Source organism: Drosophila kikkawai, chromosome 2R, assembly GCF_030179895.1.
Source record: "Drosophila kikkawai strain 14028-0561.14 chromosome 2R, DkikHiC1v2, whole genome shotgun sequence".
NCBI classification, from domain to species: domain Eukaryota; kingdom Metazoa; phylum Arthropoda; class Insecta; order Diptera; family Drosophilidae; genus Drosophila; species Drosophila kikkawai.
The window spans coordinates 14,032,565-14,053,523 of NC_091729.1; the positions used below are offsets into that span (position 1 = coordinate 14,032,565).

The window sequence follows — 20,959 nt, forward strand, 5'->3', positions numbered from 1 at the left end:
CGCAAAAACATTATATGCATATTCAAAAAAAAAACAAGAACGTACAGTGAAATAAACAAGCAACGTTTGTATGTAAAAAAAACCAAAGTGTGTATTTTTAATTACTTTATCTGAGGGGAAATTTTAAAACGTTTTTAAATGAAAACGTCTAAAATTAAAAAAAAAATATATATTTTTAAGGAGCTTTTACTTCCATTTTATTACATATCTAATTACAAAGGCCATAAAAGCATGTTAAATCTTTATTTGTATCAGGAACTGTTAAAAAATTTTAATTTTTATTTTTCAAATATAAAAATTAATTCAATTTATGATATTTTTTTATTAATTTCAAAGAAGATAATATTTATATCATTAGATTTCAGTGAAAATATAAAATATTTAAAAAACAAACGTCACAAATTAATGATTATTAATGATTTTTATTTGTTGCTTAAAATAAAACTCCAAAGAAAATCACAAGTAATAGGACTCAAAATTATTCAAAGTTTTTTATTGTATGTATTTTATCAAAAATAAGAATTATTTTAAATTTGTTTTATCTCTTTTACTAAAATCTATTTTTACGATATATCTTTTGTTTTTTTTATATATCCCTGATTTTTAAGATTTAATTTATAATATTAAAATGTTTAAAAAGTGTGACATCGTCAAAGTTTTTGTTGAAGTCATGTATAGTGTAATCTTGGCATTTTCTTTACAATCGATAGTATCGATGTACGGGAATCGATCTTTTCCCCATCTCTAATTCCCTTAGCTTTTCAACACTCACCGTTCAAAGAATTGCGCATTTAGCTTTAAATTTGTCCATTTTCCTCGCCTAAAACGAAACTTCAACTAGTATTTGATAATGGAAACTTTAAGCAGCGCTCCGCAGTTGCTCAGAGAGCCTGTATCCTTTGCGTGAGTACTGAAATTGCAGGTTATAACATGATCTCACCCAGGATCCTTTTCTCTTACCCAGCCAACTCGTGGACAAGGGCGTCGAGTTCGAAATGGACGAGGCGCAGTTCAAGTACGACGAGGACAGTGACGAATTCGAGGATTGCGAGGAGGACTCCCAAGGAACAGAAGCCCTCCGTTCGCCCTGGCTGCATCCCTTCGACGAGCTGCGCGCTCTGATGCAGCCCATCGGCGAGCACATCTTCAAGCGGATCATCCGCCAGGGCCACGTGGATCGTGACCCGGTGCCGGACAAGGCGCGTGTCTCGATGCGCTATAGCGGCTACTGGGAGGGCGTGGGCGCCCCCTTTGACTCCTCGCTGCTGCGCGGCACCAAGTACGAATTCGAGACTGGCACAAATACAGTTCTTGAGGGACTGGAGGCCGCTGTGCGTACCATGCGTCCTTACGAGCAGGCCGAGTTCATAATCTCCTACAAGCTGCTCTTCCGAGAGCTGGGCTGTCCGCCTCGCATCAAGCCCATGGCCGATGGGCTGTTCAAGATTGAAGTCATAGACTATACCCTGATTGGGGATGGGCAGGCCATGGAAAATATACCCAAGGAGGATTGCGACAAGTTCTGTGTGGTGTATCCCAAGGCCCAGGATTTGCATTTGTATGGCAAGGATTGTGTGAAGCGTTCACGTTTTCGCTGTGCTGTCACAGCCTTCGAGAGGGCCCTGGACTCGCTGAACTACTGTCGTCTGGCCAACGAGGAGGAGGAGCGCCAGCAGACCGCCCTGCTGCTTACGCTTTCTGTGAGCATATAGTATTTTTTGTTTGGGATTTCAATTTATTTCTATTATTTCCCAGCAAAACCTCATGGTCTGCTTCAACAAGCTGGGTCAACCCCGACGCGTCTGCATTGCAATGAAGGATGTACGCCGTCTAACCAACAACGATCCCTCGTGCAAGGCTCTCTTCCATGAGGCTCGCGCCTTGACCGCCCTGGGCGAGTACAAGCGGGCCCGAACGATTCTCATGCAGGCGCATGCCAAGCAGCCAACCAATGCGGAGATCAACGAGGAGATTAAACTGCTGGAAAATCGTATCACCAAGTACGAAGAGTCCAGCCGCGATCTATGGTCCCGGGCCTTGTGGGGCAAAAAGGCCAAGGAAAATCTACCTGTCTCCGAGACCAAAGGAAACTCTGCTAAAGAAGCCAAGTTTAAGCAGGAACTCGAGGAATTGATCAAGCAATTTGAAAGCTCTGAGAGGTTCTCAATTGGACTTAGCCGTCATGTCTACTCGGAGGGGATGTTGGAAGTGCTCAGTGATATGGCCAAGGATCACAATATGAAGCTTAATTACTCGCCAATTCACGAGGATCTTGTGACTTTGTCCAAGGAGGAAAAGTGAAGAAAGAAGAAAAATCTGGGATCTGGAATCTCCCACTAAAACATACTTAATCTACCAAATATCAAGTGCCATGAAGACTAGGTTCACGAAGAACCATCAATTTTTGTTATTAACTAATCACCATTCAAATTTTCATTCATAAAAACAAGAATCTCATGGTTTTGTTACCTTAAATGCCTTCCAAATGAAATCAAAGACACATTTTCGTTAACTTTTAAGTTCTTGAAGGACTAAACACTTTTGTTATATTACATTAATTAAATGTAAAACCTTACAACTTAGTTATCCTTTGTTTTACTTGACACTTTTAAGCTCCATGTCTTGGTTTAACTGGCGATGCAGGCAGTCCAAGCAGGTGCATCCCTTAATGTGCATTTCCCTTAGCACAAAGCTGCTGGTGTCAAAGGTGGTGACCGTCTCGGATCTAACGAATTTGCAGTACCAAAAGGTGCAAATTAAAAGGCCTAAAGGTAGGGTTAAAATTAGATAACAGAAAGTAGTTTTTCCAAGACTCACCTATGGAGGCCATCCAGAGCAACAGCATCAGCAAGGGACAGTAGTAATTGCTCATCACGAACATGTCGCCATTGCTGAGGGTTTTGTTGCCTGAATAGGTTTCCAGGAGCTTCTCCATTAAAGTATCCTTAGAGGCGTCCACTGATCTAAACTATAACTTTTAAGAAACTCAAAAAAAGGTATATTAACGTTGCTCTTTGAACGCGTGCAGTGGAAGAAATGCCCACTGGTTTTAGTCTACATCCAACTTAAAGCCTTATTTTCTTAAGAAATGGATAAGCAAACAGTTGTTTAGCTCCTCAAGGTTTTATGTTTGTAAAATTGTGTGCTTTGTAATAAACAAACATGATTATTAATGCAGATAAGTCCCACTATAATATTTATTTTTATAGAAAAATGGAGTAAAAGCTGAAATTATAAACATTTTTTCTAAGAAAGTCAACAAAATAAAAGCTAATATATTTTAATATTTTTAATAAATAGCATATTTAAAAACTTTTGTGTTAATTTATATATATTTATTTTGTCAGCAAACCAATTGAAATTGAAATTATTAAAAATTATTATATACATATATTTTTTTATATAAATTTACCAAATTATTTTTAATATTATTTTGTGAAATGTTAATTTTTTAATAATTCACAAATTCAAATTTTCGCTCATGTCAGTTACTTCTTTTAATAATCTGGCAACTCTACCAGCAAAGCTTTCACTCTATGCTTTCACCAGTGTTGCTAATTTGTCTTTTTTTAGGACAGATCTGCCGTTTTTGAAACGGCTCAGTCTGCAACAATTTTGAAACGTTATCTGTCCTAAAAACTATTATTTTTTATTTTATTTTGTTCAATGCATGTTTCTACATTTAAACCGTTCCTTAAAAAATTGTATCTACAAATTATATTAAATATAATAACTATGATTGTCCTGTTAAAAAAAAAAAATAACCGCTAGAATTTGCTAGATTAATATATAAAAATAAACAATTTTTAAGACTATAAGCTAGTTACAAATTTGAAATGTTTTTCCGTTTTTATATACGGTATCCCTAGCTTGAAATAAGCTAAACTGTCAGCACTGGTCGCCACAAATGAAACTTAAAGCTTTGACGTTGCTCTTGGGGAAGTTTCTGATTGGGAAATTGGGGAATTCAGATTCTCTTTTTGAAACTCAACGAGTAAGGTTGGTTCGCTGCGGGTCGCGGATGAAAATTAAAATAGCGGCAACAATTCTTTATTGTTCTTAGTGTCCATCGTCGAAAAAAAACAAAAAACAAAAATAAAGAAAGAATGAAAAAGAGAAAACAAAAGAAAGGAACGAAAGTCGTTAACTGTGTGTGCCTGTGCGTGTGTTTTAGTCTCTTTGCGGCTGCATGTGTAGAGGAAATTTGGCAACAAGCCGCAAAAATATAGCAAAATATTTCAAAAGCATTGCAGAAATACGATTAAACAAGCGCTCGCGTGTGCCTGTGTGTGTTTTTGTTCTATCAGAATAAAACAAATTCGTTGAAATGCCGAACTTTAATCGAAATTAAATGCTGCACAGCAACAAAAAAAACACAGAAGAGAGCTCCCCATTGATGCTGTAAACATAACAGCTGATTTGACCCCCACTCTCTTTTTGGCTCTCTTTTGGGATCCACTGTTGTTGTTGTTGTGGTTGGGGGAAAATTCGAAATGTTGGCCAAGTTTGAATGGGGAAAATTGAGAAAACTAAAGAACTACATAGAAAACAAGAATTTGTGAGTGGCCCAGTAACGTGGCAGGTGGAAACTAGTAAAAACTAAATTCGAAAATAAATTCCGGTCTGTGTCGTCTCACAGTGTAAATACATAAAAGTCTACATAAAAAATCTACATAATTTGAATTTCTACAAAGCAACGGCGGCTTCTTATCGAAGTCATTGAAAATAAACAATCAAAACCTTAAAAAAACCAGACGGAAGCGATCCACGACATTGAAGCTAATTCATTTTTAATACACTCGAACTTGAATAATTTGATATAGTGGTGTTTCAAAGCTTAAATTAAGCGAACTTTATAATTCAGAAAGGTTTTTGAATGTTTGTAAGGTTTTCGATTTGTTGTAGATTTATATGGAAGTTAAAGAAAGATTTAGGCTTAATAGGATCACTTAAATCACTTGTTTTTTAGAAAATTAATAAATAGAATGCAATTTATTTAAACAAAATCGCAATTTTCAATATGTATTTTATGGTTCAATGCTGATTTTTATGTTTTTAAATCTAGATTTTATTATTTCTTCACTTAAAGTTAACTAAAACTCTACCTTAACCTTTTTATGTGTAGTTTAAAATGCCTTTTTAAGTAAAGAAACTTGTAGACTTGGAAATAAAATCTTTAAAAATCCGCATACAGCTTTTTATATTGATTTCAAAGCATTAATTGTGTCAATATTCTTTAAATTAATATTAAAAAAATGTATTTTAAATAAGTTATATAATCTATCTTTAGAATTTGGAAAGCTAATTAAAAAAATTTTAAATATTAGAGTTGGAAAATAATAGTAAGGCTTTTTTGTTCAAAACCAAGGTTTAAGACCATGTTTATTAAATAAAGTGAATAATTCTCTACATTTTAAAGCTTCTCTTAGACATATTTCAAGGCTATTTATCTTGTTTTAACAAAAGATCCATTGTATCTTATATCTTTTAGTTAATTTTACGGAAGTTTGTAAAATTCTTCACACGTCTACTCGCATTGCCTCGCTCTTCTCCCCCTTTTCGTTGTTCGCACCCCACCGTTCGCCCTTTTTGTCGTCATCTTCGCAACGAACAGAGTGACAAAACAAAAAGCAAAAAGAAAAAGAGAAGAAGCCGAAGAACAGCAACAAAACGAAAAGAATTCCAACACAACAAGAAATCTTGTATCTGCTGTCTCGCTTGAAGCGAGAGGAAGAGAAGCAATAATTAATTAATTATTAAATAAATTAATAAACGGAACGGCATTATTTTTACTAAACGAGAATAATCGGCAGCGTTTTGGTTGATTTTTATTTGAGAGAATTACAACGAAATTCTTACACATTAATTAACGTTAACGTGGCCTTAAAAATTCGGTCAATCGTGTGAGTAGAGAAAAATATTATAGAAAAAAAAATACAGCAAAAATTACATTTTGTTTACTACTTTTGTGTGTGCCAAGCTTTTTCACCCATTTCCCTGAACAAAGTTTTCCCTAGTTTTATTGATTTGCATTTTGCACTTTCATACACAAAATTTAGCAGAGAAATTTTTTTGGAAACCTTTTTTTATTTTCACTCACGTGCTTAACACATACAAATCCCCTAAAAAAAAAATATATATATATATATATACGCTTCTTGTCACTAATCAATCACTGGGCATTAAGTTCCACTGAAACTCCACTCCACCTCCACACCTTGAAAACTAAAAAGTACAAGAACAGGGCTAAAAAACAAATACAACATAGAAATAACACAAAAAATTGTGCGGTTGCGGTTGTAAATTCCATCTAAATAATGCAAAATAATATATTTTTACTTCCACGAAACAACGCAACACCACATCCTGCGGCTCAACTATAAAACATTCTACAAATTGCGTTGCATGAAACGGTGAGTGAAAAACAACCCCTCTTTGTGAACACCCAAACCCCCTTTTAAGGATAAGCTTGGTTTTGGGCTTGGTTTTCTGGTTATTCTGGGTGTGTTCTTTTAATGGCTCTATGAAGACGTTCCTTTGCGGCGATCCTAAAGTGCGTGTTTTGCATTTGCCAACCCTCGAATTCTAACTGCGTATTGTGTCTCTTATTCCTGAGTCCTCCGTCCTTGGTCCTTGGCAGCCACCCCAAAAAACAGTCTGGAAACTGTGTCACAGGCTGTTGGCGCTGCAAAGGATGTTAGGGAAAATGGGCAAAGCGAAAACTAGGGCACTGGGAAAAATAAAGGAGAGTTAATATAACGTAAAATAATAATAAAAACTATTATTTGATGGAAAAAATTAAGTATTTTGGGGATATTTAAAGCAGGCAAAAACCTTAAGATATTTTTGTATCTATGTCAATTTACTTGGCGAAAATTAGAGGTATTTAGGGAGTATTTAAGGGTTAGAAATTCTTCAGATACTTTTGTATCTATGCCTTATTAGAGGGTCTTAGGAAGTAAGCTATTCTTTAGATACATTTGTATCTGTAACAAATTTATTGTGGCATTGGAAACCTATTTTTTTTTCGAAGCCCAAATTATACAAATATTTCATATTTTATTGACAACAAGTTAACCCTTAAAGAAATATTTATTTAACCCAAAACTAGGTCAACTTTATTATTTATTTTTCTTGGCATTATTTTCCTTTATTTTTTGCCCTATGACAGCTGCATTTTCCGGCCTCACCCTGGCTGGTTCCGCCACCTATTTCTGCCACCCCACTTTTCCACTCTCTCTCTCTTCCTCTCTCCCTATCCTTTGCCGGTCAAAGCTTTTGCCCATTTTTTGCAGAAGCTTTCTCCATGAAGCCAGGGAAAAGGAAAATAAAATGTGATTCGTGTAAACAAAAACATGTAGTTTTTACGATTTCCCTGAGATTTCCTTTGGCAGGGAACAAAACGCGTTGACAAATCAATTCCAAAAAGAGCCTAAATAATTCAACGTTGCTGAGGGCAACCCTGGCCCTTAAATGGCTCCTCACGTGTGGTCAAAACAATTGGCCCTTGGGTTCAAATACCTACCTCACCTCTCCACTCTCTCTAAATGCTGAGTTTATATTGCAGGAGAGATAAGGGAAGGTTGTAGTGGGTGGAAAATCAATAATTTTCCTTGGGGCCGAGATGCGTAATCCTCTCGACATGTCCCCAATCGATGAGAGGGGGTTTTCGGTGTCGATCGATAATAAACAAGTTTCCCCACACGGCGGGGCCAAAGTCGAAAGGTTCCCGAAACACTCGCACTGTGTGTGTCTGGCCTGAAAGTTGTGTGTAAAAATTGTTTTACTGCCTGTGAACTTTGGCTTCACAACACAGAAAATTGTATAAGCTGCATCACGCAACTGCTTCTCCCCTGTTTTTTTTTTTCTGTTCTCTGGTTGTGTTTGACCTCTGACGTGGTCTCCGTGTTGCGTGCTCAAGAGAAACTTGGCGGGTCACCCTGCGTATGCTTAATGGCTTGGGTTTTAGCTGCAAATATCTAGCATACGCCCCGTCTGCGCTCGCTTGTTATTTCCCTTTTGTCAATCCAAAAATAGACCCAACCTTGACACTTTGGAATTGCCAAACGAGAAACGCAAAACGAAGTTCATTCGCTCTCGATATCTCGGCGGCAGCTAATAGAGTAATCGAGCAATCGAGCTAAATAAAATGCAATTTCATTTCAGGCACGACATTTTGATTAGAGCTTTCTTGGGGAAGTTTGAAGACAAAAAAAAATAGATTTAAATTTTATAATAAGCAGTGGAAAGGGAACTATTGATGGGGTTAGCTAAATAATGTAGTATTAAGAGTGGAAACCATGAAAACCAGTTGTCTGTAATTAAATGTTGACCGTATTTAGCTTAGATAATTACTTAAAGCTTCTGGTTTTGTTATAGAGGTAAATGGTAAAATATATAATTTTAAGAAACTCTTAAAATCAACCTTTGACTTAAGTCTTGAGAGACTAAAATGTTTGTTTTAGATTGGAATTAAGAGGGTTTAATAATCTCTAAAAAAATGTAAACCTTGACTCTTGAATTTAATATTTTAGGAGTGATAAGAATTTAAAAAATGTATATTTATAGGTTGAAGGAGGGTTCTCCTTCTTCTTTGAATACTATAATTTAAAATTAAAAACCATTCTTAGAACAAAGATAAAGGGATTATTAAATTCCACCATTTCTTTTTCTGATTATTTTTCTTGGTACTTGCCACAAATCCTAAGCTCCAAAGCCTTATCAATTCAAATAAAACATAAAGCAAATTAAATATACACAAATTATAGCTAAGAAATATAAACAGAAATGACATCATCGGCGGGGACTCAAGCTTCAGGCATTCGGTGATTGTGTTTGAGGCGTGTCATCAATTTTAGACATATTTTATTGACCCATTAGGACGGGTTATAAACCCAGAGATAGCTCTAGCCTGTTGCTATCTGTTTTTGCCAAGTTTGTGGACAGATCCATATCGTCAAACAATAACCATTCATTAAAGCAATTAAAGCTGATAGAATGCAAAAGGCACTGATAAGATAAGGTGACTCAATGGGTGAAGTACAAACACTCAGACAATGAATCAAAATCATTTACAGTTTATTTACTAATCTGGTTAAGCATAAAGTATTATTTTATAAACACTTGGCACCCTTTTATTATTACTTATATTTATTTTAATATTTTTTTGTGACGACCTTCAGGCCTGTGGTTTTGTTTTAATCCGAATGCCTGGCTTGGATTGGATTACCCAATCTCTATTTTTAGCTCGTGGCGTGGTAACGGAAATCATTTTCAATATTTATTCGCATTTGAATGTGATTAGCAATGCGCACTTTGTGTGCATTTCAAGTGTGTTTGCCCAGCGAATACCTACCTCGGTGTCTCTACAAAATAAAAATCAGAAAAAATAATTTTGAAAAAGAAAACATGTAAAAAGAATGCCTGACAACAGGTGACGCAATATGCCGGAGGCTTTCTCTTAAGGTTTTGGGGCCATTCAACCCACCACCTCTGACCTGCCTTTCGGAGGTGCAATTAAAACGGAAGTACTGCTAGCAACCTGTTGCCAAAGACCGCCCGGGCTCATTAAATTCGAGCTTGGGAAGCGGGCCGGCCCAGCCCGGCCGTTGGCCAATAGTTTGCATGTTGGCATTAATTAAGCTTCAGGCCCAGGCCCAGCGGCTCTTCTGGGAATATGAACTAAGTTTATTACGCCACGAATTTTTGCAGAACGTCGTCTAAGGTTGCAAGCGAAATTATGAAATTACACTGAGAGGAAAGAAAGGTTTAAGAGGTAGAAATCTTAGGGAAATTGGGATAGAATTTCAAGATATATTTTGAGATACTTTAGAAAGTAAGTAAACAAGAAGTTAGAGTAAGTTTTCTACTGAAAAGAAGAGGTTTTCGAGTTTTAATTTTGATAAATAATACAAATAATAAAATAAAATATATTATCTAGTTTTTAATGGCTACTTTTCTTAAGGAAAAGTTTACATATAAAAAAGTAAATCCATAAAATAAGTTAATCCCCCCAGAAACCCCTCTAAGATTTAATATGCAGACATTTTTGTAGCTCTAATTATAGTCACATGTTAGTCATTTCTCTGTGTGCATTTTGGGTAGACTTTCCCAAGGATTGAATGCTTTGGGGCGACACTTTTCCCATTCAAACACACACACACACAAACAGTACCGTTAGATCGCTCTGATCGCGGGTTGTCAATCAGCGATGGGAACATGTGTACCAAGTACCCAACGTCGGCCTTTTCCCCAACTGTTTCTATGTTGCTTTGCCAATGGTTAAAAATATCCGCGAGTACTTGTTGCTCTCGTAATCACCCTCTCACTTGCAACGCCCCCTTTCCCTTGATTTTCCTTCCTCCTTTTTTCCCCCCTCATTTTCCACCGCACATTTGGCGAGGGGTCAATAGACGAGGCGAGTGTGTGGCTGAGAATGCTTGAAAAGTGTTTTGTACTTAGCTTGGAGAGAGAGTGGCAAGGCAGAAAGGCAAAGGCATTTCCAAGTGGAAAATCAGCGGCGCAGAAAGCTAAAAGAATGTTGTTGGTACACCAAGGGAAAATAAGCTTGAAAGGTATGAAAATTAATGAAGAAATGGAGCATGGAAAATGTAAATTAAGATACAATTTACGAAGAATTTTTATTCCAAATGAAAGACAATGTTCGAATCTAGAAATAAATTGAATGATAATAAATATCACTTGCTTAACACTATAATTCCCAACTGGTTCTAGCTACAAACTGGTAGTAAGTAGGGGGATTCGGCTAAGAGAACCCAAAACCTTAAATATTAAATGCAACATTTTCAAAATAAAGGTTAATTTAAATTGAAATAGAAATATATAAATTTAAATGTTAGTTTTTTGAAGAATCCTTATTTCTTTATCCTTTATTTCTTTAACTTATTCCTCTGTTAATCAGTCTATTTTTTTTCTCTGTGTACAAGTGGCGTGCGTTGTGATAGAAAACAAGAGAAAAAGAGGGGAAAAAACCAACAAAGCTTCAAAAATGATATAAAACAGATAATCACCAGCATAAATAGCGCTTTTGTTATTGTTATTGTTTCCTCTGCTCCCAAAAAGCGCTTGGCTCGTTTTCGCATTTTCCGATTAGAGATTTTCGACAACACGAGGGCACGAACCGAACAGTGTTTTCTTTCCTTTTTTTATTTGTTTAAATATTAACTTGCAACAAGTGCCAAGAAAAAAATTGGGGGGTGATAAATGCAAGGCAACTGCAGAACAAAAACAAATGTATTTCTCCTCATTGAATGCCAATTCTCTTGAATAGTTTTTAATAAATCTGTGTGAAAGGTTTCTAAAAATAAAAAAGGAAACAGAGAACGAACACAGAGCACACATTATAAACAATGATAGGGGGATGAAGAAGTCGCATGTCTTACGTCATTTCGGTGTCGGAAAAATCAGACACACACAACTATGACGTCAATACAATGGCCCAATAAATGCCAGAAGCAGCATGAAAGTCTTTGGAAGTCACGAAGATGCGATGAGAAAAACAAGTGTTCACAAGCCGCAGGCGCCGGCGCAGATACTACTTGTATATGTATCTGTAGTATCTGTAGTATCTGCAGTATCTGTAGAACCTTTAGTATCTGAGAATGTCTCTCACTTTGGAGAGCATTGGGTTGGCTGTTGATTTTCCCCCAAAAAAGATCCCATTGGGGATTCGTATTTGCAGGCAGCTCATTTCAGTTGAGTTCTGTTTCAGTTTCGGTTCGGTTCTGTTCCGTTTTTTCCTTCTTCATTTATTTATTTATACTAGGAAAATATTTAAAAAATATTTTAAATAACATAAACATTATACGTGTCTAATACTAAACCCGAATATATATATTTAACCAACTTAAACCCCAATATTGTGTATTTCTGTGAGTGAAAAACGTTTCATATTTTTCCCAAAAGAAAATTGTTTTTGTTGTACAAATTCTATAATTAGAACGAGTTGAGGATCTTTCATGGCTGTGCCCCGCCGACCCAATACACAAAATAGTCTCTCGCCAAAATGAGAGAGCCACCACTACCAACATCAGCCAGCACCTTTCACTAATTCGTATCCCATCCATCCATTTGTATCCCACAGAACTACTACGACGAACCACGACAATGCCGACAATCTGTGGGATTAACGCTCGCTGGAACTGAACGATGGATCTGGCAGATCAAATCGATGACTATATCTGTTCGTTCGAGGGAATTGGTGACTTAACAATGGACTCTCTGGCCATCTTCATTTTCCTGTGGGCCGTTCTGGCCCTCTTCTCCGTCTGGCTGATCAAGCTCCTCTACCACAAGTATCTCAACAAGGCCAACAAATCCCCCAGTGCGGCCAACAGCCGTCAGAGTAGCGTGGCCCCCGGCTCGGGTTCTGTTTCGGGATCTCCTTCCGGCAAAACAGAGAAGCGTCTCTCGGAGCCCCGTGATTTGGTGGCCACCAAGAGCAAGGTGGAGGATCTCTCCAAGCCACTAACTGGTGGCGTTTCATCTGGCGGTAGGGGTCGATCATCGGCTTCTCCCCTGAACTCGGCCGGGCCCTTGGGTGCCGCTGGTGCTGCCGGTCCACGTCGCCGGGTGGTGCGTCAGAGTTCCACTGGACCGGAGAATCGCAAGAAGCGCTATGTTCCACCGCCCTCCAATGTGGTGGGTCCGGAAACGGTGAGTAAATATGTGATTAAATCTCTCTACAGTCCAGTTGGAGTTTAATGGGGGGAAAAACATAACTAAGAAATTATTTTAATATCAGTTTTAGGTCCAGGGTCTTTGTTTTGAAAATAATTAATAGTATAATCGAAGTTTAAAATGATTGTTATATATTTTAAATTAAACAAAAACAACCTAGATGCTAGGTTTATAGGTTAATATAATTATAAAGTCATTAATATCATGACCTTTGATTTATTTAAAAGGTTTTTGATTATTATAATTATTGTTTTTGTGGGGAAAAAGTTTATGCTCAAGTTGCTGAAATTTACCTATTAATTAAAAAATACTACAATACTTTTTTTAAGTGCTCATATAAATAGTTTAAATAATTGAATTACCTTTTTTTTAATTCCTTTCAGAGCTCTGTAACCTGGACCAGCCAGGTCTTCCGCTGGCTCTACAGCGACCTGGTCATCGTCAACGAACTGCTCATGTCCTGGGTGATTGCCATCAATGACACGCTGCGCAAATCCGTGGAGGAGGTGAGTTTGTCCGCCAAACAAAGACATGACATCAGGCAGAGCAAAGATAGTTCCCGGCTCCCAGCTTTGACATCATCATCATCCAGGCGGCCCACACGGCTCTGATGTCATGGCTGAGCTTGACTTGGTCTTTATTGGTTGGTCGTCGGTCGCTGAACTTTGTTCTTGGCCCCCGCCACCGGCTGTTTCACGACATTCAACTTGAAACCGATGTTCGGCAACTTGGCTTCCACCTCGGCTCCCTTTCTCCTCCCCCAGCGATCTGGCCAGCCGGCGTGCTGGGAACTCGCTCAGCCGTAACTGATGGCGAAACGCGTTTTGTTTTCAACTTTTTGTTTTTTTTTTTGTAATTTTTCTATACCCTGTAGTAGTTGGGTAAGAGAGTGATGATTAATTGATACAGAGGCAAGTAAATTGAGAGTTGAAAGGTCGCATTATACCGTAAGTTTCCATTAAAAATTAACCTTGTCCGTCTGTTTGTTGTCCGTTAATTAGAATTTGCATCTATATCTAAGGGACTATAAAAGCTAAAGCTATGAAATTTGCTACAAGTATTTCAATAGGTTAAATTCTTATAAAGACTTCTAAAAAATTGCGTCACGCCTACAGCAACCCATAAAAATAAATCTGTAATATTTAAATAATATTTTTTATAATAATTTTAGACTATAAAAAGAAAAGTTAAAAGAGTTTTTATACCTTTAAAAATATTTTTATATTTACAGGGTATAAAATAATTTCAAACCCCTTTAAAAATCTCTCCTGCTCTCCTCTGATTTTATTTTTTATCGCCTTTTACGTGCTCGAAGCCATTCAGAGGCCAAGGTCGCGGCATCCAACCAATCGTTAGTCATTATCCCGTCACTGAATCGTATTCCCAAAAATGTATGCAGCTGAATTACGTAATGCGTGATTAATTTTAAACTGAAAGGAGCTAAGGAGCACAGCTGCTCTACAGGTTTTATCTTCTGATTTAACCCGGTTCTTTCTCTCTTTTTTTGTATTAAATAATAATAATATTATATTATTTCTTTACAGCATGGCGTGGCCGTGGAAGTGGTGCGCGTTCTGCCCGATAGCCCAGCTCCGGGATTAAACAATATCTTTTGCAATTGCGATGAGAACAATCCCGCTGATATGGTGAGTAAATGCAGGAGAAGATCTCCTTGGGTTCCTGAACTAATAAAGATATATCCCTTTATCCCCACAGCTCATCACCTTTGACTGCGATGCCATGCCGGTGCTGCAGGTCAAGACTTTCCGCCAAAAGGCCGGCAAGGTGGAGACCTCCCATTACAAGGTCACCGTGTCCAGGTTCCGGGCTCGCATGGCCATACCCATGAACTATAATACCCTGAAGGGCGAGATGCGTGTAGAGGGTTATCCAGATGTGAGTAAACCAGTTAAGTTTTATGTATTTTATTTATTTATATTTTAATTTTCTTAGGTTCGCATTGCCATGAACAGCGTGGGCGCCATCAAGGCCATGGATCAGGATGAACAGCAGCTGCAGACGGTGATCAGCGATATCCTGACGACGGCTTTGCGTGATACCATCTATCCGGTGGACTTCTCCATCTACTCGACCTGCCCGCGGGCCGAAGTGGAGCCCCTGGATCTACCTGTAATCTATCCCGTCCACTATGACTCGCTGGCGGTGAGCGTCGGGGGAGCAGTGAGAAGACTGTCGGCTCCTTCTGTTGTTGTTTATGTTGCTCTCTGTTCTTTGTGCTCCTCTTGTGTCCTTTCTGTACACTAGTCATTGCAAAGAAAATCACACAGAAATTCATCGGAGACTCTCTGTATAAAAAGCAAGACAAACAGACACTTCTCATTGCTCTCGACCTTCGCCTCCACCTTCTACCCTGTGTTTATGGAATTCGCCTTTTCAATCTCTCTCTCTCAGAACTCAGTACTCCAACAACAGTCGCATTTCCTTTGTATCCCCGTGAGAATCCCGTCCTTGATCGTCCTGTCCTGAAAGTAAAAAGAACTCTCTTTGCTCTCTCTCTTATTTCAGGGCAACCAATACTTTCAATATTATTACAATTTCTAAGTGACTGTCTCTCGCATTAGTTCGTTTCCCCGATTAAAAGGCGAATTTCATGAGCCCCCCCTCAATCTGACTTTTGTCTCAATCTCTGACCCCTCCCCGACTCTGTCTCTCTCTCTCTCTTCTCTGTCACTCATTGCATGATGGTTGTCCTCCTCCAACCCACACAGCACAATATGGAGCATCATCTGAGCGGCGTGGGGCTAAGGGACTCCCAGCACATGGTCTCTGGCCGCCGGCTTCTTGTAAAGATTGTCAAGGGCGAAGGCCTAAGGGATGCCCACGATCCCTATGTTGTCATCGAGATGGATGAGCCGGCCCAAAAGAACCAGACGGGCACCCAGCGCGGCACCAAGCCCTACTGGGATGAGCACTTCCTCTTGTAAGTTATGGAGAAATCAAAGAATTGCCTCTATCTTCATTAATTCCCTTGCTTTCCACAGCGAACTCTCCCCCCAATCTGCCGAGATCCTTTTCGAGGTTTATGACCATCCGGTTATAGCCTCTGATCCGCCCAAATTCCTGGGTCTCGGCCTGGTTGGCATCGATGAGCTGGCCGTGGGTCCTGCCTCCACGCAACTTCTGCAGCTGCAGCCACGTCCTTATGAGACGCAGCCTGTTTCCGGGGCCATCACCGTGGACTTTGTGTTCATCGAGGGTGCCGAGATCCCGGCTGGAGTTCGCCCGCAGCGCCTGAAGGAGGCGTTGCGCCTCAGCACGCCAGCCATCAATGAGCACATCCGAAATGGAGCCGATCTGGCGGATGCGGCTGTAAGAGCTCTACAGGATGGAGCGCTCTCGAGCACTGGCAGCGGTGGACAGCCCAGCAAGAGCACTTTGATCATACACAGTGTGCAGCGGGTGAGTGGTTAAGGTTAAGGAAATAGAGAAATATATGAATACATATTTTTAATAATTTTTCGTAGTATTTCTTTTATATATTTGTTTGTTTATTACTTATTAAAGTCAACGATAGTTGAAAAAATGTGTCTAAAAGTAGGCTATTTTATATTTCAAAGCTTTTATTATGTTTTATAGCATACTTTTGAACACAATTTTAATTGATTGCAAATCTCTTTTGACAAAAATATAATTTTTAACTTTTAAAAGATATATTTTAATATTTTGTATACAACCCACAACTCTCCCTACATTTCGTACACCCCCTTACCCCCATTTTCTCTATTGTTTTATAATTTCTATCGTTTCTATTTTCGTTTAATTTCATACCATTTCCGTCTCCGATCCCGAACCAGAATTCGACCGGCCCGAATGCATTTAAGGTAATCTCCCCCACTATACCTGGACATCTCTCGCTCTCCTCGAGCTTTCTTTATTTTATTTATGAGTTATCTGAGTTACTGCGTCTCTAATCCCGCCGCCCAATCATGATGGTTCCCTTGATCATGAACAGGCTAAAGAATAAGTAGTGTCTAAGCCAAGTTAATAACCAAAACTGTTTCTTGTTCTGTTTTGCTCCGCCTAACCCCCAACAAAAAAACAAAAACAAAATGCGCTTCTCTAACCGAAAAACAAATACAATGCGACCTCAGGTCGAGGTCAACAAGGAGGGCCAGATCGAGGTGGTCCAGTCGCCGACCGAGCTGGATCAGACAGTGGCCCAGGCCTTTGAGCGGGCTGCCAACGAGGCCCAGGCCGAGCTTGAGCTGGAGAAGGCCAAGCTGGAGTTGGAGCCCGGTCAGGGTGACATACTCAACGACTCAGGTAATGGTACCGTCAACGAGGACAGCGTCGCGGAGGTGAGTACACACGCTGAGTTTTATGTTCAAGGCATGGCATGGACTTTTGAGTTATTATCTCTAGAGAGGAGTCCCTTATTAACATATCCTGTGAATTATAGTATGGCCAGCCCAATGCCGCCTCATCGCCCAATGGCAGTGGCTATGGACACAACAACTACAGCCTCAATGGCAATGGCAACTCGGGAGGAGCCGGAGGAGGCTACAACAGCCTGCCCAGGAATGGAGCTGCCTTGCATCAGCAGATGGGTCACCACAATGCCGGCTTGATACTCGACGGACAGGACGTGGTGGATGCGGACCGTGGAAGGAGCAAAAAACGTAATTTCTTTGGCACCCTGAAGAAGCGGCTAAGCCGCTCCAAGACACGTACCCTCTCGGCCGATCAGCCCAATAATAATAAAAATAGCAGTCATAAGTCACTATCAGCCACCAACTCGAATACAGCGACCACAGCCACCGGATATCCCCGAAACGCCACCGGAACCCTCAATGGTGATTCTTCCCGTTCATTATCTGTCGATCGTGCCACTACTCTGTCCAAAAGCAATTCACTTGGTAATTACCGCCCCCGTATCACTGAGCTCCCCCCTCGCCATGTTGTCCACGTTTTTTAATCAAATTTTTGTGAGCCCAGCTTAACGCACTCTTTCTCCCTCTTAACGGACAAAAAACGATCTCCTGCTAATTCCGCTTAAAGCCATCATCATGCGCCATTGGGACATATTCATCACATAATAATATCACATTAGAGATCATTATCATAACAAGTCTCGTATATGCTTTTAAGTATTAAAAGCGGCTTTGCACTTTTGCTTTTCTTGTATTTTAAGGCTTTAAAATTACTTACTTTATTTTTTAAAATATTTATTACTAACTTCTGTAGAGAACTTCCTATACTTTATTCATTAATTCTTATTTTCTACAATATATCTTGTATCGTGAGGAATAAGAATGCCACATAAATCGCTTGGGTTTTAAAAACCACTAAAAAAGCTGTCTAAAAGTATGCTATTATGTGCTACTTATTCTAATTTAAACTGAATTTAATATTTATAATTATTTAAAGCATTCTTTTGAGCTTATTATTTAAATAATTAAAAACCGAAGCGTTTTCTGTGGCACCCCTGTATTTACTTAACTTTTCCCAATTTCTACAATATTTTAACTTTATTTTTTAACATTATATTAATGAATTGCTTAAGTAAAGCATAAAATATTCTTTAAACATGGATATAATGTATACTTCCATAAAAAAGTTTTGCCAATTTGTTTTCTTATATATAAAAAAGTAAATATCCTTTTTAAAAATCTACTTATTTCATTTCAACCTAAACTTAATTATTAGGTGTATTTAGCTTTTCACCCTAAATGTATTACTAAGGACTTGAGCTTATTGTACTTCCTGAAGCTTGATCTTAATCTGTATCTTGTATCTGTTTCTACATATATCTGTACCTGTATCTATATCTGTTGTTCGTTTTATCTTCTCTTCCCCCTAACACACTCTTGTATCCATCAAATGCCTAACTTGAACTGTGACCCACGACACGAATCTGTATGTATTCCATGGTTCCCATACACACTGAAAAAAAAAATACAATCAAAAAACTCTTTTACAAAAAACAACAACAATTCCAAAAACACATTTGCATTATTTTGAATATATATTATATATTTTGTATATATCTGGCTTTATTTTTGGATTTTTGGTAATTTGAACGGCCTTTTATTATGTATTAAATATAAATTTACATTTATTTTAATTATTATCTCACTTACACTTTCCATATTCTTTTCTTTTTCGTTTACTTTCATATATGCAAAAAACAAAAAAAAAATATGATTTCGATGGGTCTAACTGGGTGCTTGGTTCGTGTGCCACTCTTACACTAAAAAAAAAAAACAAAACAATAAAAAAACGCAGGACCCCGCATGGGCATTGGTCACTCCATCACCGACCACTCACGCCGCTCCTCAATTTCAGAATCCTCGGCCATCTCAGGTTTCTCCTCGGCCAGCAATAAGACCTATGTGCACGAGGCCTCCACCTTAGTGCTGGAGACGGTGGAGAATGGCATCAAGCGGTGAGTTAAACCATTTATTTATAGATTTCTTTATTAATGTAAATAATATATTGTTTTTGAAGTCACTTTATTGTGCCGCTGGCCATTGCCCAGAGACCGCGCTGGCGTCGCAAGGGAACCAAGCTGCACATCTACAACGATCACACCTTCATCGCCAAGCATTTGAGCGGGTAATAATAATTATAATAATTATTTAATAATAATAAAAAAATTATTAATAATATTTATAATATATATTGATTATTAGAAGCGGCCTGCAGTGCTCCATCTGCATGAAGTCCATACCCCGTAGGCCCGGCAAGCAGGGCTACGAGTGCCGCGACTGCCAGCTGATCTGTCACAAGCAGTGTCACATACGGGCGCCCCAGGCGTGTCCCAATCCCACGGTGCTCTCCATGGAACTGTAAGTAGCCACCGGAAACCCCAGATCGAAGGCTTTAATAGTGATTAAGATGCGTAACGCGCTCGAAAGCTTTTTCTCTCAAAAGAGAGAGTGAGAGAGCTTTTGAGTGGCGTTATGCATCTTGTAGCTTATACTGTCTTTGCGTAGGTCCTAAAAGCTTCCCTTAAATCCCTACCTGCTAAGTAAAATCCCCTTGATACTAATTTATTGATTTCGTTTTATTTTTCTCTTTCCACACACACACAAAACACACGCACACCCTACCTATACACACACACCAAATAGAACGTCATTTCCGGTACTCACAGAGAGAGATCTGAACTTAGTTAACTAAAAGCCTTATACATTTTCTTCTTATTTTGTAATCAAAATCGCCTTGAGTCCGCCAAATGCAGTTTGATATATTTACCAAAAGAGCAAATTTTTGATTTATCTTTCGAAAAAGTGGGACTTCTCGCTTTGTTCTCTTGGCTTTTGCTAAAGCATCCATCCTTTATCCATTTATCAATCCGCTTTGTTGCCATTTTTTGTGTATATATTTTCTGTCTGGGCACTAATTAGAGCTCTTTTCTCACCGCATTAAACTCACCAAAAAACACACTTGATGGACACAGGATGACCACTGAGGGGTAGTGTCGAGGTCTCAGCGAACACAACAACAACCAACCAACCAGCCACCAAAGCACGTTTTTAGTCCATTAAGAAAAGAACCATTCTAAAGACAATAGCTCTCCCAGCACACAGTTCTACTTCGATCAGGGTTTCCCTCTTAGATTCTCTCACGTTCGAGGTTCAAGCGTTTCTCAGTTGAGCGTTTTGGCAACTGGGAAATCGGGGTAAGCCACGCACGCGCATGAAGTTCCTTCGTTTTCTGCTGCTGCCGATCCACTGTGTTGTGTACTAAATTAACACTATTAAAACAAAGGCAATTTAAGCAATAAATGTCTTTTATTAGCCTACGCTTAAAGCCGTTTCGACACTAAATACCCCTTTTTGTTGCGTTTTTTATTCATAAAAATTTGGCCTAAAAAAAAGAGTTTGAAGCTTGTTTTGATATTTTATATTGTTTACTTTCCCTATAAAAAATACTTAAATATTAATAAATTTCTTAAATTTATTTCCACAGAACCAAACTTAGCTCGGCGGCGGCAGATCGCAGCATACGAAAACTGTGAGGGGAATCCAGCTTAATTCTGCCCCCCCCGAAAACCGAGAAACCATAATCGAAATACTACTCTTAGTTAGAGATCAGATGGATCTGTCTTCTGCTGCGGAAAACCCCAATACCCGATACCCGAAACACCACGTTATTTATTTATACACACACACACCCACAACACGAACACACACACCATGTGCAATATGTTCTTTGGTTTCGTTTTTTTAACCACATTTTCTCTGTGTCAACGTGCTGGAGCCCATTGATATTTTTTTGTATTTTCTACAAAACA

The 20,959-nt window shown here is 38.7% G+C and overlaps 3 protein-coding genes across 26 annotated transcripts; 2 read left to right on the plus strand and 1 right to left on the minus strand.

Moving 5' to 3' along the window:
• The first annotated feature begins 744 nt into the window (after positions 1–744).
• Positions 745–2,582, plus strand: shu (shutdown). Its single transcript, XM_017178106.2, has 3 exons — positions 745–903; positions 965–1,700; positions 1,756–2,582. Exons 1-3 carry the CDS (start codon positions 851–853, stop codon positions 2,299–2,301), a joined length of 1,335 nt encoding a protein of 444 aa, XP_017033595.1. The 5' UTR covers positions 745–850; the 3' UTR covers positions 2,302–2,582.
• Positions 2,583–2,595: 13 nt separating this feature from the next.
• On the minus strand, positions 2,596–3,090 carry LOC121502931 (uncharacterized). The gene is made up of 2 exons (XM_041777153.2): positions 2,818–3,090; positions 2,596–2,765 (listed from the first exon to the last, which is right to left on the minus strand). The coding sequence occupies exons 1-2, from the start codon at positions 2,933–2,935 to the stop codon at positions 2,596–2,598; spliced, it is 288 nt and encodes a 95-aa protein (XP_041633087.1). The 5' UTR covers positions 2,936–3,090.
• Positions 3,091–3,981: 891 nt separating this feature from the next.
• Positions 3,982–20,958, plus strand: LOC108082475 (uncharacterized). 24 transcript variants are annotated; one of them, XR_001770986.3, is made up of 17 exons: positions 11,708–11,891; positions 12,104–12,675; positions 13,083–13,205; positions 14,244–14,345; positions 14,416–14,595; positions 14,653–14,862; positions 15,429–15,640; positions 15,702–16,119; positions 16,515–16,541; positions 16,812–17,018; positions 17,120–17,576; positions 18,946–19,105; positions 19,168–19,275; positions 19,353–19,508; positions 19,794–19,806; positions 20,123–20,344; positions 20,635–20,958. XR_001770986.3 is itself a non-coding variant. In XM_017177874.3 (16 exons), the coding sequence occupies exons 3-16, from the start codon at positions 12,232–12,234 to the stop codon at positions 19,840–19,842; spliced, it is 2,853 nt and encodes a 950-aa protein (XP_017033363.1). In that variant the 5' UTR covers positions 3,982–3,999; positions 5,492–5,903; positions 12,182–12,231; the 3' UTR covers positions 19,843–19,922. The 24 variants fall into 24 exon arrangements, 22 of the variants coding, with proteins under 22 accessions (XP_017033363.1, XP_070139810.1, XP_017033357.1 ...); XM_017177874.3 differs by lacking the exons at positions 11,708–11,891; positions 20,123–20,344; positions 20,635–20,958 and adding exons at positions 3,982–3,999; positions 5,492–5,903 and having other exon boundaries at positions 12,182–12,675; positions 19,794–19,922; XR_001770987.3 differs by lacking the exon at positions 19,794–19,806 and having other exon boundaries at positions 20,635–20,957.
• The last annotated feature ends 1 nt before the right edge of the window (position 20,959 follows it).

Bases quoted from the DNA above. Each gene is read 5' to 3' on its own strand.
- shu (XM_017178106.2), top strand. From the start codon at position 851: ATGGAAACTTTAAGCAGCGCTCCGCAGTTGCTCAGAGAGCCTGTATCC. The intron at 904-964 runs GTGAGTACTGAA...TCTCTTACCCAG, and splicing joins AGAGAGCCTGTATCCTTTGC to CCAACTCGTGGACAAGGGCG. The intron at 1,701-1,755 runs GTGAGCATATAG...ATTATTTCCCAG, and splicing joins CCCTGCTGCTTACGCTTTCT to CAAAACCTCATGGTCTGCTT.
- LOC121502931 (XM_041777153.2), bottom strand. From the start codon at position 2,935: ATGGAGAAGCTCCTGGAAACCTATTCAGGCAACAAAACCCTCAGCAAT. The intron at 2,766-2,817 runs GTGAGTCTTGGA...CCCTACCTTTAG, and splicing joins GCTCTGGATGGCCTCCATAG to GCCTTTTAATTTGCACCTTT.
- LOC108082475 (XM_017177868.3), top strand. From the start codon at position 12,169: ATGGATCTGGCAGATCAAATCGATGACTATATCTGTTCGTTCGAGGGA. The intron at 14,863-15,428 runs GTGAGCGTCGGG...CAACCCACACAG, and splicing joins TCCACTATGACTCGCTGGCG to CACAATATGGAGCATCATCT. The intron at 16,120-16,514 runs GTGAGTGGTTAA...ATCCCGAACCAG, and splicing joins TCATACACAGTGTGCAGCGG to AATTCGACCGGCCCGAATGC.